General features: G+C 44.2%; 1 protein-coding gene across 2 annotated transcripts; it reads left to right on the top strand.

The window, feature by feature from the left end:
• Positions 1-12: 12 nt before the first annotated feature.
• CIMIP4 (ciliary microtubule inner protein 4) lies at positions 13-13,986 on the top strand. Of its 2 annotated transcripts, none has more exons than XM_066633317.1 (6): positions 13-1,120; positions 7,161-7,233; positions 8,235-8,866; positions 11,031-11,178; positions 13,161-13,271; positions 13,812-13,986. In XM_066633317.1, the coding sequence occupies exons 1-6, from the start codon at positions 1,112-1,114 to the stop codon at positions 13,898-13,900; spliced, it is 1,062 nt and encodes a 353-aa protein (XP_066489414.1). In that variant the 5' UTR covers positions 13-1,111; the 3' UTR covers positions 13,901-13,986. The 2 variants fall into 2 exon arrangements, with proteins under 2 accessions (XP_066489414.1, XP_066489413.1); XM_066633316.1 differs by having other exon boundaries at positions 8,232-8,866.
• Positions 13,987-17,545: the final 3,559 nt, after the last annotated feature.

Genomic DNA, 17,545 nt, shown 5'->3' with positions numbered 1-17,545 from the left:
GGAGAAGATGTGGGGGAGGGAGAAGTGTGGGAGGAGGCAGAACCAGCGGAGAGCTCCGCTGGATCCAAAGCTCCACATTGGGTCACCCTGCCTGACACGGGACTACTTTACTCTGCAGCAGCTAAATAGCCGGCGCAGAGTCAAGGTACCCCATTTATTACCTTGCCAGGGGGAAGGGGAAAAGTGTCCCCTTCCCCTGAGAAGGCATTGGGAGCCGCCTGTGTCTGCCCAACCTCCATAGGATTAAGTGGCAGCCATTTCTGCACCACTGCAGCCTTGGGTGCTGGGCAGCTCAGGATTGGGCTGTTACTTCTGAGTAAATCTTCATAAGATTGTACTATCAGGGTGGACCAACTTCTGTGGATAGGGCAAAGAAAGGAGTATATCAGCTAACAAGCCTCACTGCATAGCATGTGCTTCCTGGTTATGCCCCAGACACCCCCTGCCTGCCTTCTGTGGTCAAATACTGCATGTGGGTATGTCTGAGGGGTGGAGTGGCCAGGGAGTGTGTTTGCTTGGATGTGTGCATGTTCAGTGGGGGGTTAGCCAGCATGTTCCTCTTTGCCTCTCCACACGTTGGTTTTCCGTCAATGATTAACACCTGAATAGGGCTCCAGTGGGATTGGCCGACAAGCATGTACAGTAACACATTTGAAGCAGCTATATTTGATGTGTGCATGTGAGAAAGACAGGGACTTGATGTCATTACCTAGCTTGCATACATGGAATGTAAAACATGATCTCCCACAACCCATTTAGATTAGTACTGGGGAGTTTATTTCAGTGAGGGATGTGAATCAATTTGGCATCACTAGAAAGAAGAGAGTCAAAGAAAGGTATTTGGAACTTCTCTAGAAATGTTTGTTTTAGGATGAGGACTAGGAAAGTGGAACTTGACCTCTTGGTCTCCGGCTACTGAAAATAACTCTCTGAGGGTACCTCTGTTTACTTGGGTTCCCATAGCAACTGCAGCTCACAGATGGGAATGGTTGTGTCTTAGCAACAGTCCTTGGTGACTATTCACAGTTCCACCCTTTTGTCTCCATCTGCTGGACTTCACCAAGAATCTGCTTGACTTGTAAGATCTACTGTGGCACCTCAATCTAAGACCATGGAAGAGGTGAGGCTCCGATATGAGAGGAGGACTTAACTCTTGGGCACCTCAGAGATAAAAATAACCCCTGCCAGGCCATCACACACTTTGTCACACAAGGGAGCATTGAGGCTGTATGACCTACACAAAGGGGCTTGGGTTTCAGGCATAAGTCAATGCAGTAAGACTTGTTACCTTTAGCTGCCAGTCCAGGCCACATGTGGCAGGCATGTGGGGCACTCCTTGGCCACCTCTGGCAACTGGTGTGGATACACATCTGGTTGACAACCCTGGGATATGTATGGCACTTATATAGTTCTTATATCATAATCGTCGTACTCTTCCCAGCCAGAGGATTTGTGAAAATGGCCAGACAATATCTACATAAACCTAAGAAGGCTAGTGCCTTGTTTGAGTGCCAAAGGGCACTTGAGGAGGCAAACCCCTCACTCCAATGCCATCAGCAGCCACAGCTGGGTAGCCCCTTGCTCCAACACAAACACAAGCCTAAAGCGGTGAGTCCCATGCTACACTATCGACAGCATCCCAAACATTTCGCTACCCCGCACCAACAACCTCTGCAGCCTACGATCGAGACTGAGCCCTCAATCCAGCAGGCGGAGGAAATTAGTCCTGTGATCCAGTACCTACAATGCCTGCAGGAAAGTGGTAGTGATTTCCAAGGGGACAACAGCCTCATGTCTTCCTGCCCAAGGAATGCCAGACAAGTGGAGAGTGTGACTCAGGTGAAAATATGTGGGGTGGGCTAAGATAATCCGTGCTACTTTCTCAGGACCTCAAGTAGACAGCAAAATTAGATATCACATTACTGATTAATCTGGAGAGGGGGGAGGAATATTACATTAATTGGTTGATTTGGAGAGGGGGGAGAATACAGTCCCATCTTGGCAAGGGCAGCCCTGAGTTGTATCTGTTTTAACCTGCCACCTGCAGATGCCACCAAATCCTGTTAATGGTTGGAATTTGGTAGTGTATTGGAATCTTAGGGCCCAATCCTATCCAATTTTCCAGTGCTGTGCCAATGGGGCATGTACTGCACCCTGTGGAGGAGAGGCAGTCACAGAGGCCTCCTCAAGGTATGGGAACATACGTTCCCTTACCTTGGGGCTGCATTATGGCTACACTAGTGCTGGAAAGTTGGATAGGATTAGGCCCTCACATATTAGTGGAACTGCATCAAACCAGGTCAAGGAATTCCTGGAATCTGGGTTTTTAACACAGACTAAGAAGACTCCTCCACTGCGGTATTGTGGTCCATGTCAAGCATGAGCTAATGCTTCTTGCATTGAATTGACCTAATGCAGAATGTTGCCACTGGGTTGCTGAATGGTGCACGGAGTTGTGAATGTGTCACACTCCTTTTGTACCATGTTCACTGGCCTGTACTATTCCAAGCACAATGCCATGTGCTGGCAATGATCTATAAACAGTGGCATTGCTAGAGGGGTGTGTGTGAGCCACACCAGGTGATGCGCACAGGGGGTGACACCACTACGGCCCAAAAAATTTTAAATCTTGGTGCTTTTGAATAATACCATCATGTTTTATATCATTCGATGTGTATTTTCATGCAGAATGTAATGAAACAAACCATGTTGAAATATCTCTATGCTATAAAAAGTTATAGCCAAAAAACCAGTGCGAGCAGGCAAGAATATGTCACCATGCTCACCACCCAAGGCATTGCCCCAGCCACTGCATGGGAGGAGATCCATCACGGGGGTGACACACTGGCCTCCAGAACCAGGTGATGCAATCCCTAGTGATGCCACTGCCAATAAATCCCTTAGGGCTCTGGACCTCGAAGGATTGTTTCTCTTTGCTTGAGCCGACATGTCCTGTGAGAATTTCTTGCTTGGTTCTGTCACAGGTTCTGCCCCCATAGCAACCCATAGCTACCCATAATAGAGCCTTCTCATTGGTGGTGCCTCAGCTCTGAAATGCCCTCCCACTAGACTTAAGAACAGCTCCTTCCTTGCTCAACTTTCAAAGCAAGATTGAGACTTTATTGTTTAGCCTGGTCTTTGGTTAATTTGTCCACTTCCTGCTGCATTGTTTCTGCTTGGTTACTATTGTATGGTTGTTTTAGGACATGTTTTTAATTTATCAGGCTTCCCGTATCTGAAATAAATTTTGAAGTGTGAGCCAGAACATCTACCAAATTCACAGAACATTCAGTGGACATCTGCAAAAATAACAAAAAACACTATCTAGGTCTGCATAATCTTTTTTTTTTTTTTAATGGAATATGTGTAAACCTAAGGAAACAAATGTCTCTTGCTATCTGATAACACAGGCCAACACACATTTTGCTTCCTTAAACGTTACACCAATTCCTGGGTATATTTGGGGTGCTGATTCCAAAAATGGCATCCGTTTTGCCCTATCATGATTAGTTTTGGAGACACGGCATAGCCCCTTTAGTGAATGGTTCAAGCAGCTTCCTCATGAGGAAGCTTACACCATGATTTCCTCATGAGAAAGCTGCTTGAACCATTCACTAATTAGGCTATACTATATCTCCAAAACTAGATGTGATAGGGCAAAACTGATGCCATTTTTGGAATCGGCACCCCAAATTCATATCAAACCACCATAAAGTTTGGGAAAAACTTTTCTGACCCTCAATTTTGTAGGCCTGTGTAATTTATATACTCTTGTTCTAACAACTCCCATAAAGAAGGGACTGTGTTATTTTGCAAACTGTTTTGTGAACTTTTTTTTTTTGAAAAGCAGAATGCCAAATAAATATCCTTAAGAATTAAAAAAAACAAAAAACAGAAATGTAATGAAAACATTCCTTAAAAAATAATGTTATTTTAGAAGTCAAAGACGAGGGACTTAGCACACCAAGATCATGACCTGGATCCTGTACAGAGCTTATTTGCAAATATTACTGTCATAATTATGACCATAACAATGGTGGTCTTGAGACTTGTGCTAAGGTGTTGAGCCCTCTCAGCTGTGTCCTGCAGCCAACCAAACTGACCACATGCTTTTGTACTACAAGTTCTATGTATTCAAAATTCACAATCAGAATTCAGACTTGCTCATTTGTGATGGAGCTGTGAAAAAGTACAGAATTTCTGGCATTTAGTTTTAGAAAGAATGAATTAAAACATGGGTTACCCTGTCCCAGAGGACTCTCTGGTACTTTGTTAAATAATGTTGAAAATCTTCACTTGCCCTCAGATGCAAGAACGTAAGAAGAGCCCTGCTGGATCAGGCTAAAGGCCTATCTGGTCCAGCTTCCTGTAGCTCACAGTGGCCTACCGGATGCCTCAGAGAGTACTGAAGACAACAGGATACCTGTATCCTGTTGCCACTCCTTTGCACCTGGCGTTCAGAGATAGGCTACCTCTAAAACAAAGAAGTTGCACATACCTGTCATGGTTTGTAACCTGTGAGGACCTTTCCTCCATAGTTCAGTCCAAGTGAGAGACTTCACTTTTTTTTTCTGTCCTTACCTATTAGCTGCACACTAAGGCTGTCCCTCCTGAGCTCAGTGGTTAGGTAACATTAGGGACATTGACCCATCAAAAGTTAGGGAGATTATTAACTGATGGAGGCATTTATGGGAGTTTGATTCGGGTTTCTTAAATGCTTAGATAAGCCAGATTCACATGGAATGTGAAAATGTAAATTTCCAACCTCAAAGTTCTTATTTTTGATGTTCTCTCAGGATGCTGACACAAACTAATTTCTGAGTGATGAGAATATAGCTCTTTTTGCGTGTTTAGTGATTTTATGGTGGGGCTGAAATAGAAATTGTGCCAGTGATCCCACTCCCAACCCCTATCCCTGCAGTCATCTGACTGTTAGAACAGAGCCTACAACTGCAGACACAGTGATCACAGATAAATATGAGCTTTTTGTACGGGTCTCAGCCCTGCATATAATTTCTACACTCATGAGCTCCATTCTGACCTTCAGATCTGGGGTGGGATCAGAAGTCAGCCAGGTCGGGCAGATTCTGAGGACCATTCTGGCTAAGCTGACCCCCGAACTCACAGTACTAGTGGCAGCAGTAGCATTCCATGCACCATCAGAGGATGAGTAGGGCAACGGGGGGGGGGGAGAGAACAGTTGCAGGATCTGGAGCAATCCTGTTTCAGATGAATATCCAGAGGTTGGAGGTAAGGACAGGGGAGGTGATCCTGATTCCCTCCCTCCCTCTCATATACATGCATGTTCACTGAAGGGCTTATGGATCTCATTAGACATGAAAGTAGTGACCCAATTTTAGAACATGTGTTGCCATTCAACCGATATGATGCGTCATGAGGGATGCTAGTGACCAAAGATGTCACAGGAGGGAAATGTGCCTAATCCTTTTCCACTTTGAGCCTCTCCCACCTACTTCAGCTGCTTTTCTCCCAGTGAGGATTCCTTCTGGTCTTAGCTCACGGTCAGGATAAAAGCAACAGCCAGGAGGGAACTCGCAGACAACAATGCAACCATGCGGCATGTTTAATGCCCCCTTCCCCGCCTTCCTGCCTAACACACTGCTTTAAATCCATCCTCCCCTGTCTCTTTAACTGAATTCTCACACACTGGATGCGCTGATGTCATCTCTAATTAGCTCCTGAGGTTGGTCTCTTCTTTACCCAGTCCTAATATTTTCCATTTCCCCATAAAAGAGTTCCACGTCTGAATGCATATTCATTGGTTGGAATATTTATTTGTCCCTCTCTACTAATTCCTCTCAATTAAATCTGGAGGATAGTAGGAATGAGAAGGAATGAGAAAGAATCAGGAAATTATAACAAAATAGTATCCATAGCAGAAGTTACTTAAAGTTAATTTTTTTTTTAATTTGGTTGAGTTTAAAGGGTTGTTGGGTATGGAGCAAAATCTGGTCAGAGAGTTCCATTGGAGTTGCCATTTTTTTTTCCAGCAGGCCTCTGTAGTCCTACTGTTAACATTTTCTTGACCTGGTTTGCAGGTGAGCATATTTAGCTTCAAGCTGCAATGTCTTTTGCCAGCTAATTTCAGATCAAGCTGCTCTTCAAAGCATAGCTACAAAGGCTGGCTGAGCAATGGGCTATGCTGCGTTGCATCCATTTTCAAAACAGATGTGAGGGCTTTGTAGAACGTTGCCTAGCTTTCAATGTATTGAAATGGACTATGTACAGTTATTCACTGGATGTAACTCTCATAATGTCGTCCCCCCCCCCCCCCAAAAAAGGTTTGTATATAGATTTATGTTGGCAACCTTCAGTCTCGGAAGACTATGGTATCACACTCTGAATGGTGGTTCTGGAACAGCGTCTAGTGTGGCTGAAAAGGCCGATTCAGGAGTGACAATCCCTTCCACACCGGGAGCAAGTGTAGTGTGTCCCTGGTCTGTCTCCCTGGCTATGGGCCTTCCTTCTTTGCCTCTTAGCCTCAGTCTGTTGGCCAAGTGTCTCTTCAAACTGGAAAAGACCATGCTGCACAGCCTGCCTCCAAGAGGCCAGGGTTTCCCACTTGTTGAGGTCCACTCCTAAGGCCTTCAGATCCCTCTTGCAGATGTCCTTGTATATAGAATCCCATCCATAAAGAGAGGTGATATACTGTGGTGATACTGGGTCAAATCCCATCCAACTTTCCAGCCTCTGTGGAACCCGTGCCAAAGGGGTGTGTGCTGCATCCTGTGATGGGAGGGTAGTTATGAAGGCCTCCTCAAAGTAAGGAAACTTTTGTTCCCTTACCTCCAGGTTGCACTGCAGCTGCACCAGCCCTGGAAAGTTGGATAGGATTGGGCTCTAAGACTGCAATGCTATAGACTTTCCAGGGAACAAGCCCCACTGAACAACATGGGGCTTACTTCTAAGTAGACATGCATATGATTGTGATGTAAGATAATGAACTGTCTGTGATGAGAATGTTTCTGGTCTGAAACTTTAGCAAACTGTGCCAACTAAAGCCAATTTTAGCCAACTTACAAGCCACTTTCATATTCTGCTTCCTAACTACAGTATAAAAATAATACACACCTCAGTTACAGGCTGTCTTACAGATTGTTGAGGTAATAATCTATACCTTTTTCTTCTCTTGATAACAGGTGCCCATGGACATGACCTTCACAGTTCCTGCCTCCACATATTTTGAAACCAGGGTGGCCAACTGTCCACCAGGTAGGACATATAAAGGTGGGAAAATGTCTACCTTCTCCAGAACTCTCCACTATGCAAAAGCTAGTGTCGACCACCTGCCTTGAATTATGAGGGTGTCCCCATACCATCTTATGTGCTGGTGTCAGACCCAGATCCTGTTACATTGAGGGCAAGTGCAATTCATAGACATCAAGAAGCAGCACTGACAGAGTCTCCTAGTTGCGCTGATGAAACAAGCACGCCTGACCCCGGAAGCCCCCAAAGGGGTCAAAAAGTACTAGCTAGCCTACTCTAGCCTTGTTAACTCCTTTGGGAAGAAAACTTTGTCATGCCGACTTTTGGTTTACACACTAATGCGTAGAGGCTAAGAATAAATCAAAAAATGTTGTTAAGATATAATATAAAGTATCATACAATGAGAGCCACAAAATGGCTGCCCATATAGAAAATGACTTCTGAAATACACTCTGGAAATCCTCCAGGGAAGCACCATAAAATGCGGAGTAATGTACAGCTATCACAAACTTCTCTCTGAATGCCCCTTGATCCTGGAGCTTGGCAAGCTCTTGATCTTAGGAATTGTTATGAGATGTGGAAATGGAACCTGTTTTCAGGTGAGCCGGATCTGAGCTGTGGAGAGAAATTTAAACCAAACAAGGGAGTACTATCAGGCTTATGCTGCCTTCCTCAGCGAAGGGCAGCTTTACAAGCCATGATGTGCTTGTACAACCTCCTGATTATAGAAATGGGCTATGTCAGAATGCCAGATGCAAGGGAGGGTGCCAGAATGAGGTCTCTTGTTATCTGGTGTGCTCCCTGGGGCATTTGGTGGGCTGCTGTGAGATACAGGAAGCTGGACTAGATGGGCCTATGGCCTGATCCAGTGGGGCTGTTCTTATGTTCATCTGTGAAGATGTTTGGCTTTTTGATGCTCTGCCTGATGATCACAAAAGCCAGGACAACATGTGGCCATGTACTGTTGGATTTCTATCCACGGTGCCTTACTTTCTATCTTCCAGAAGTGCCTGGACATGTCAACAAACAACAGGCCACATTCAACATGGCTGGGGCACAGGTCAAGGAAAAAAGATCCTCCTCTAAGAGCTCTAATGGGACCCCCTGCAAGAATGCCAAGAGCCAGACAGAGAACAAAGCTACAGATTTCCCCTCAGTCATGCCCAGGCAGCCTTTCCACACCAGAAACAACAGTAGACCTGCCCTCTGCACTACGCCCAAAATGCCCTCTGCCCAATGCATTCACCCTGAGAGCAGGAATGATAGCCCAGAAAGCACAATTTCCAAAGGAACCGGGAATCACCAGAAAGGGAGACCTGGAAGCTTCCAACTATTGGCCAAATCTAACTTAGAAGAGATGGAAGATGGTTATACTGACTCAGATGAACCAATGAGCAGGCAGTATCGACCTCTAGGACACCGATTAACTGCATCTCCCCGGAAAACCATAAAGGGCAGCTGTGAAGACATAACACGATTCCAGGACGTTTCGAGTGCCAAAGAATCACTGGTGTCAAGTGGGCAAGATGTTAAAGCTGAAGGAAAGCTCGTTCCGGAGAAGCAAAGCAGTCTCATACCCACCAACATCAAGGCCAAGTATGGAACAACTGTGGTGGAGAAGCTGGTCACTGAGGAGCAGGTTGAGAAAATCATACTGTCTCTTTTTGTCAAGAGGGTTGGTAGTAAGCGGGCCTCAAAGCAACACATGTTGCTCTCTTTAAATTTGAAATGTCAAGTTTGAAATTTGAATAACAACAAAATGAAAAGTACAATTTTCAGAACCTCTCATGCAATATTTCCCCCCCCCCCCCCGGGTGGCATGTCTGGTTGCACAGCAATGGTGTCATCGCTGGACTTCTGGGAATGCCTAGCTGCATGGAGCACAGCCTAGCTGGGTTTTGAGCTGTGCGGCCATGTGGCAACAGCTTAAATGGACTAATGCTCACATGCCATTGTCACAAAATAACTGTTAGGTAGCAGGACATAATAGTAAGACAATGTGCTGCTGCACCAAGTAGTACGGATGCTCCTAGTCATTGTAAAACTCACAGCAACAGGAGTTAAGTTGTGGTACAGAAGCAGTAGTATTAGTTGTACATTGCTATTGCAGCTACTACTCAGTTAGCAGTAGGAGCCAGAAGCAGTAGCACTACTAGTAGTTGTTAAATAGCAGTAGTGACTATCAGTAGTAATCAGATTTTTTTAAACTGGGAATTGTCCAAGACAACCAAGATTTTTATGGTTTTGTTTTTCATCACCAGTTTTCTTGCTAAGCTGAATTTTGAGTTCCTTATTGTCTAAATTTTAATTTTTCAAAATGCTATTGTGCCTTGACTGTTAGGAGAACATTTGGTTTAATCTTTAAACCTGATTCAGATATTACTTTCGGGAACACATTCTGCAGCCAGCGTTACCACCTTTGAACATGGCAGATTACGGACAATTAAATCATTACGTCCATATAAGTAGAACCTTGAGGCTATAATCTTATGTATGCTTATCTGAGATGGGCAGCACAATCCAACACCCCCACCCCAAGCCAGCACAAGTCTCTTGTGCTGCCTCCCAAGTGTTGCAAACGTGCTGTAAAGCATGTCCGTGGCTATTCAGGAGCAGGCTAGGCCAGCACATGGACGTGCACTGATCACGTGGAGCCGGACCTGCACCTGGGGGAAGGTTTGTGCCGGGGGGGGGGGGTGCAGCCCAGGGGTGGATCAGGCCCAGGAAGAGGGTGGGGCTTGCTGCAGGCAGAGCAGCCTGGATCCTAACCCCCCAGCCTTACATGGGCTGCTCAAATGTGTACCTACAAATCTGTTGGTGCAGATCCAAGTAGCCCCAAAGGACTGGCTGGTGCACAACATTGGGTAAGGAGAATAAAATCCCTTTACTCCGAGTGGCACCCCAGCCCTCACCTACCTTGCCCTGGATTCAGTGCAGGTCAGTTGGCCTGCCTGTTCCAGCACAAATTAGGACTGTGCCCTAAGTCCCATTGAATATAGCAGGACTTACTGCTGAGTAAAAAAAGCATAGTCTTGTATCATAAGGGTCATTTTGTAACTATAGTATAATAATAGGGATGGTTATAATTAACTCAGTGTTAGAAAACAGAATAAGATACCATTACTTAATGATCATGACAACTGATAGAAATTTCCATATTTGACAGTTCTACAGTAGACAAGGTCAATGCCAATGTCATTAATATGTCATCTATTAATATACAGTAATTATTAGAGTGGCAAGCGCATATTCTATCATCCACCACATATGTAATATCTACTGTTGTTCACTGAGATTTCAATTCTTAGGGACAGCAATGCATGACAACAAAAAATCTGATCCAACGTCATCCATGATTAACGTTCTCGTTATTTTACACATAGGTCTAAAGCAGCCATTTTCAACCACTGTGCCATGGCACATTGATGTGTCACGAGTGGTCTGCAGGTGTGCCATAGGAATTGGGGGGAAGGTCATTTATTAGTAGGGCCAATGAGGGGTGTGAGCCCCCCACTACCAGCAAGGTGTGCCTTTTCAGTTGTCAAAAACCTGATGGTTTGACAATTTTAGTGCCTTGAGATGATAAAGGTTGAAAATAGCTGGTCTAAAGGGACAAACAACCCATACGCATTGTGAATGAATGAAAACCCTAGTTCCAATCAAGGTTACACCTGATGAGAGGGTGTTCCTTGAGAGGTTGTAGATACCACCAGAACTCTGAAGGTGCTCAATTATTGTGGGTGGCATTAAACACCTTGGGGGCCAGAATGGAGTTGGAATCAATCAGATTTTGTGTTTTCCAGGCACGCCGTACTCTTTGTGAGGCTGGACTGATTCAAGGGCAAAAGCGACTCAGTGACAAATTCCAGTCTCTAGAGAATCCCATGGCATCCTCACCTTATGCTGATTACTATGAACTAGGCTACAATCTAAGATCAAACATCTTCCAAGGTGAGAGACCTACCTACCTAACTACCAACCTTCCTTCCTTCCTTCCTTCAGCACATAGTTAGTCTGTGGAACTCCTTGCCACATGATGTGGTGATAACATTTGGCCTAGATGCTTTTAAAAGGGGATTGGACAAATTTCTGGAGAAGTCCATCACATGTTACAAGCCATGATGTGTAATGTGCAACCTCCTGCTTTCAGAAGTGGGCTACCTCAGAATGCCTGATGCAAGGAAGGGCACCAGGATGCAGGTTTCTTGCTGTCTTGTGTGCTCCCTCAGCCATTTGATGGGCCACTGTGAGACACAGGAAGCTGGACTAGAGGCTGGAAGCTGTGAGACACAGGAAACTGTACTAGATGGGCATATGGCCTGATCCAGTGGGGCTCTTATGTTTTTATGTTCATCTATCCTCTCACTTCCTGTTACAACTTTAGTTATCCTTTGAAGTAGCCTTGGAGTTCTGAGTTTACAGAAATCCCATAACTGACATCACTTTTTATGGTGTACCTTCTGTAAGGGGGGAGAGAGAGAGAGAGAGAGAGAGAGAGAACATGTAACCTGAAAAACAAGTTACAGGGTCAGTTTCCTTTAGAGAGGGGAGCACTGGAGTATCTTCAGTCTTTGCAATAATTTGTTTACTGTTGTTAGATCATCACAGTAGATATTGGGGAAAATATATAGTAAGCACAGATAATGCTTGCAATGTTTCTAACTTATCAGAAAAAAAACCACAACACACCTGGTGCCTTTTGTTGCACCTTTAACCGAAATCATATACTGGAACCAACAGGTGAAGGTGTTCATGGAATAAAGTGATGCACTTCATCCCATTCAACAGGTGAAGTGATCACTTCACTTACTAATTGCTTCAGATCAACTGGCTGTGAAGTCACAGCTAAAAGGGCCAGTTTGATAGATAGCAACAAATGCTACTCTGTCATCATTGATTCACTTCCTCCCAAACCCAAAGGCGCATAAGAACACTTCTCACTTTCTCTACTCAGATCCAGCCAAGTAGCTTCACCACTATCTTGAGATGTTCTAATCTAGGCAGCAAGCAAAAAAGCATTTTTTGCAGGTAGTGCCCCATAAATCAACTTTGTTTTATCAGCTATGAGTAGGATTGCTTCATTTTGAATTGCTTTTAATGAGCAACAGCCGGAGAGGAACAATTAATTAACAATAGCTAGTGCTGTCAGGTGGCAAAGGGCTTCTTTCTTCAGTATATATAGATTCTCTGTCTCCGGGGGCTACTGGATAGCTTGAGGCATAACCTTGTATTTTATCCTTTGAGAATGCCTACCACAGTTGTAGGTGAAATGTTAAGAAAAAACTATTTTATTTATGGCTCATCAGCCCAAACAATATTAATTTTTAATGCTATGAATTCTGGTATTTGCATCAAAGTGTTTTGAGCCCTATGGAAACCAAAACAGAGCAGTATGTGCATGTTTACTCCTGAGTAGATGAACATGCCTTGGCTCTTATTGAAAGCCAGGCAAAGGGGAATGCAACGCCACCAGAATGGTCCTGATCTGACAAACATGGAGCTCGACAAATGCTCCAGAAGGCAGTTCCCCTTCCCTCCCACCACCAGAGGAAAAAGGATAAAAACAGAGGCTGGTAAAGTGAAACTTTTTTCAGTCTTGTAAAGTTAGTTGGGTCCCCATAAAGTGTCATTTTAATAAGGGGTTCCTGTGCTAAAAAATGTGGGAACCACTGGTCTAAACATTTGAGGTGAGATCGAAACATTGAAAAGTACCTTGCAACAAAAATTTTGCTCCTGACAACAGGCTAAATTTGAATGAGTTATAAGAACCTCTGAGGCCCATCAGTGCTAGAAACATCCAAGTCATAGGTGAATTAACCTAGAGCGGCTTGTTGCCTCAGCTTTGCCCTGTGATCTAGCTCATTGACAAGTACATCTATAGCAAAAGTGGTTTTTGGTTCTCTCCAAATCGTTTTTCTTTTTCCCCCTTGCAGGAGGACCGTTAGAAAGCAAAAGCCTGATGAAGGATTCCTATACCCCAGATGTGGTAAAGAGGGCAACCCGGGACCCCAAACATTGGCATGGAAGGAAAACAGATGATCTAGGTAGGGGACCCTAGATTTTAGGATCACAAAACAAAACAAAACTAGGAAAAGATCCTAGGAAAGTGCCAAAATTCTTCTCCCCCACCCCCGCTCTGTCATATTGAGATAATAACTGTACCACATGTTTGACGGGGTTATTGCAGGGATTATGGAGATAATGCCTATGGAGAGCTGGATAAATGCTAAGTATTATTAAAATCTATAAACATTTGGATCTCATCCAGTTCATGCTTGCAAAGGACAAATCACACAAATGAGCAAATGGAACTGCTGCAGTCTTGTTTCCATTACCGCAAGTGATAAAGATTTGACCCTAGCCAAGGATTAATGGCTAGTAAGCATTGCAGGTTTCCTCTCCAAATAACTGCACATCCAGCTTGTTCATTTTGTGTAGCTGTGCTGCATGCAGATGTCTTCCATGTCTTCAAAGCCCCTAGTCTGTTCTGTCTCTCTCGGAGTCTCTCCCACAACCAGACCTTTAAACCTGGTGCTCACTACAGGGGATATAGTTAATATGAACTATGTTTTGCTTCTCAACAGGGAGATGGTTCCAGAAAAATGCCCTAAATCATAACCTGCAAAAAGCTCTGGATGAAAAATATGGGGAAAGGAAAGGCGGCAAATCCTAAGGAGGCATAAAACAAGAATGTGAGCCCTCTGGGGAAAAAATATCTGGCTCTCTCTACATTGGAAATAAACTGCCATGCAGCCTCTGTTCTTGTGCGTGCTCTGCCTATTGATAAGCAAGCAAGAAGGGTTGCCAACTGGCCAGCAAAATGGAATCGCTGGGTTGGCTCTTGTGCTTTTAACAGCCATCTGGTCTGTGCAGATCACCTGCTAATTCCAATCAAATGGCTGTTAAAGGCAAAGCAAAAGTGGCACGTTCAAAAGTTGGTAACCCTAACCTAGGGAGATAAATGGAACTGGACTGGATGTAAATGCAAAGCGGAGCGGGGTGAAATTCCTTGCTGTGTATGGGGGGAGGAGAAGCAGAAGTACAAGAAGACTGCCAAGCAGGAGAGAGTTACCTGTCCTGATTCTGTTGAGATGGAGTGTCTCATTAGAGAGAAACCTTGTTCATTTATTTGATCATTTAGATCCTGCCATGCCCCCATTTAGTTATTCAAAGAGATTTGAATAAAGGTGTTCGCAGTTTCAGAAGGAGCAGGTTAACATACAGTCAGTTCTCTTTATATGTGAATTCACTATCTGTGAATTGCCACCCACCTCTCCTTATCTGTGATTCTGTTTTCATTATCTGCTAATACTGTGCTGGTGCCACATCCAATGGATGCCCACATCCAATGGGCATCCAATATTGGCTGGTGGAGAATTGTCAGATACATTTGTGTCCACTTCCAAACTTGCCCCACCATCACAGGGAATCCAGCTGAACCTTCACAGCCCCAGCAATGATAAGAGGTTTGCCATACAAATAAATAAAAAAATAAATAAAGGAGAGGCTAATGATGTCTCTGGAAGGCCACCTGAGGGCTGCTGTGGGGCTGGGGCAAGCCCAGGGAAGAAGCCAAGAGTCAGTTGGAGGAGGAGGACGATGGGTGAAGTAACCCCCTCCCCACTGCTGATCTCTTGAGGCCTTGTTGCTGGACCAGCAACCTTTAATGAGTCAAAGGAGAGTTGGCACAGAGAAATCACCATCACCATTGCCACAAACGTCAGCATATCAAGGGATATCCAGCATGGAGATGTAGTTGAGTACTTACTATCATTCAGCCCTATATACGTCAAGTTAAGATTCAGGTCCATAAAGTTCATAGAGTAGGGTGAAGAGGGTCCCATGGAAGCTAACCCCATTTTCCCCATATGCTCAATAATTCAGTATCTGCTAATTTGGTAACCACAAGGTTTTCCTGGAAAGAAAACCTAGCAGATAACAAGAACAGACTATATACACCTTCCATCTTGGACCACCCTAGTTCTGATGAAAAGCTATACTGGCAGGCAGGATCTCAGTGATATCGACCTCCTCCCTCACCAACATCAGTGGCAGTTCTGGCTGTCTCAGCCTCATTGGTGGAGGAAACAATAAGCTCTCCCCAGAAGAATCCACCAGCAAGACCCATTTGGAGGTAGAAGTGACTACAATGCCCAGCTTAGGAGTTCAGGGCTTCTCAAACCAGATAAGCTCCTATGGCAAGAGAGCAGATTAGGAGCATATTACTGAGAATTGTAGATACAGTGAAAAGCTGTGGAGACCTCATATTTTAAAAATTGTGGGTTTTACAATGATTTCTTCTGCAAGTCCCACTTGACACTCCCCCCCCAAGTGAATGAAAGAGGGTATCTCCAATCCAGATAGAAGTACACTTTTTCCAACCATAGCTTTCTTCCATTTTCCATTCTGCTTCCAGTGTTCACAAATGACCCTTGCTAGACAAGAAAGGAAGTTCACATGTGAAAATACCTTGAGCAAGTGTTCCTGTATTCACTCAAATTCTAGCACACATGGAATTTTCTCCACATCAAACCATCTGTAGCACAGCCAGGGTGCATCGCCCACAGAAACTGCTATATTAAGCCAATGCAAGTTCTGCTTTTTTAGACCAGTTTTGATATGACACTTTGGAAAGAGGCTAGCCTTGCCTGTGACAACACTGGATGAAAGATGGCTTTTAAAAGTCCCAGGGTCTTGCAGAATGCCCTGCAAAATGCCCTGCATCCTCACACATAAGACAAGAGCCATACAGGATCAGAGCAATCAAGTCCAGCATTCTATTTTCCACCACAGTTAGCTATCATTACCTAGTAGCCATTGATAGACGAATCCTCCACAAATTTATTTAACCTGCTTTTAAAGTCATCAAAGCGAATGGCCAAGGATACAGCTTGTGGTGGTGAGTTCCAGAAATTAATTACCTGCTGTGGGAAAACTTGCTTTCCGTGTCTGTCTTGATTCTCTTGTTTGCCCTGATTTGACTGCCCCTTCCTCCATGAATATATTTCAGACTGGACCCCAAAGACCGGAACTCCTTGTTCACGAAGATTATGACTGTTACTCCAGAATAATAACTCTGGACACAATTCCTACACCTTCATTGTTTAAACAAGTTTTATTGATGGGAGGAAAATTCTGAGGAATAGAAAAAGGTGCTACAAAATATGGTTTCTGGCTCTGTTTAGGAATGAAATGACTGCTTGAGTAACTATCAGAACCTTGAAGCAAACGGGTTGGTTGCAGACTGCAATTAGTAGTCTGTAATATTAAAGATTACTACTGATCGGTAATCAGAGATCATCAGTAATCTAGGTTAAACAAGTGTATTTACATTTTTAGATCTCTTTCTAGAGTCAACATGTGCAGCCCAGGTTGAACTCATCCAGGCTATAATAGCACATGATGAGCTCTCAAGAGCTGCGCAGCAACTGTTACCCTGCACATGTCTGATCTTGGCAGCTAAGCAGGGTCAGACCTGGTTAGTACTTGGATGGGAGACCGCCTGGGAATACCTGCTGCCTACCGCCTGCTGTAGGTTTATACCATAGTCTTTCGAGACTGAAGGTTGCCAACCATTTTTACAGTAATCTTCTCCACCCTCCACTACCCCAAAAAGCCTCACAGTCACCTGGCAGTTCCACTTACCGCTGGCCGCTCCCGCATCGAGCAGGCACTTTTGCAATGACTGGAGTCAGTGGCAAAGGAGGAGCACCAATGAAGAGGCCATTGGACTGGGCCCTAAGTCTTACTGAACATAATGGGCTTACGTCTGAGTAAAATAAATAACATTTTCAAACATCTCTTGTCATGGAGATCAAACCCTATTGTGTGTAAACTGAAGTACACAATGTAAAGTACACCCTAACCTAAAGTACACCTACAAGAATGATGTGGGGACTAAGTGATCCCATGAGTTTTTAAACAACTAGCCAAGACATTACATTCAGATTCCTCTTCTGATAATGTCATGATAATTTCTTCCATGGAATTCTGTCTGCCCATTTTTCTTCCTCTTTGGATACTAAAGCAGCTGCAGGAAATAAACTGGTTTTCTGCCCAAGTGGCAGGTCAGCCGGAAAAGCAAATAAACTCTTTGTCTGCAAACTAACTAGCCTTTACAATGTAACATGCAAGGACGCCTCTTAAGTTCTACAAAATTATTTATAGGACAAAAAGTATTAAGGTCCATTCTTTCCTGCCACTTAGCTAAATCTACAGTTGTTACGTTGTGGGTCAGCTGGTTATAAAGATGCCTATGGAAAGCCTGCATTTTGAGGATGGACTTGAAAGTGAGACTTGTTTTGTTTCCTGCCCAGGA

The sequence above is a fragment of the Tiliqua scincoides genome, chromosome 7 (genome assembly GCF_035046505.1).
Source record: "Tiliqua scincoides isolate rTilSci1 chromosome 7, rTilSci1.hap2, whole genome shotgun sequence".
Classification (NCBI taxonomy): Eukaryota; Metazoa; Chordata; class Lepidosauria; order Squamata; family Scincidae; genus Tiliqua; species Tiliqua scincoides.
The sequence above is the reverse complement of the archived record's forward strand: the minus strand, read 5'-3'. Positions and strand labels throughout refer to the sequence as shown.

Bases quoted from the DNA above. Each gene is read 5' to 3' on its own strand.
- CIMIP4 (XM_066633316.1), top strand. The intron at 8,867-11,030 runs GTTGAGAAAATC...TGTGTTTTCCAG, and splicing joins AGCTGGTCACTGAGGAGCAG to GCACGCCGTACTCTTTGTGA. The intron at 11,179-13,160 runs GTGAGAGACCTA...TCCCCCTTGCAG, and splicing joins AAGATCAAACATCTTCCAAG to GAGGACCGTTAGAAAGCAAA.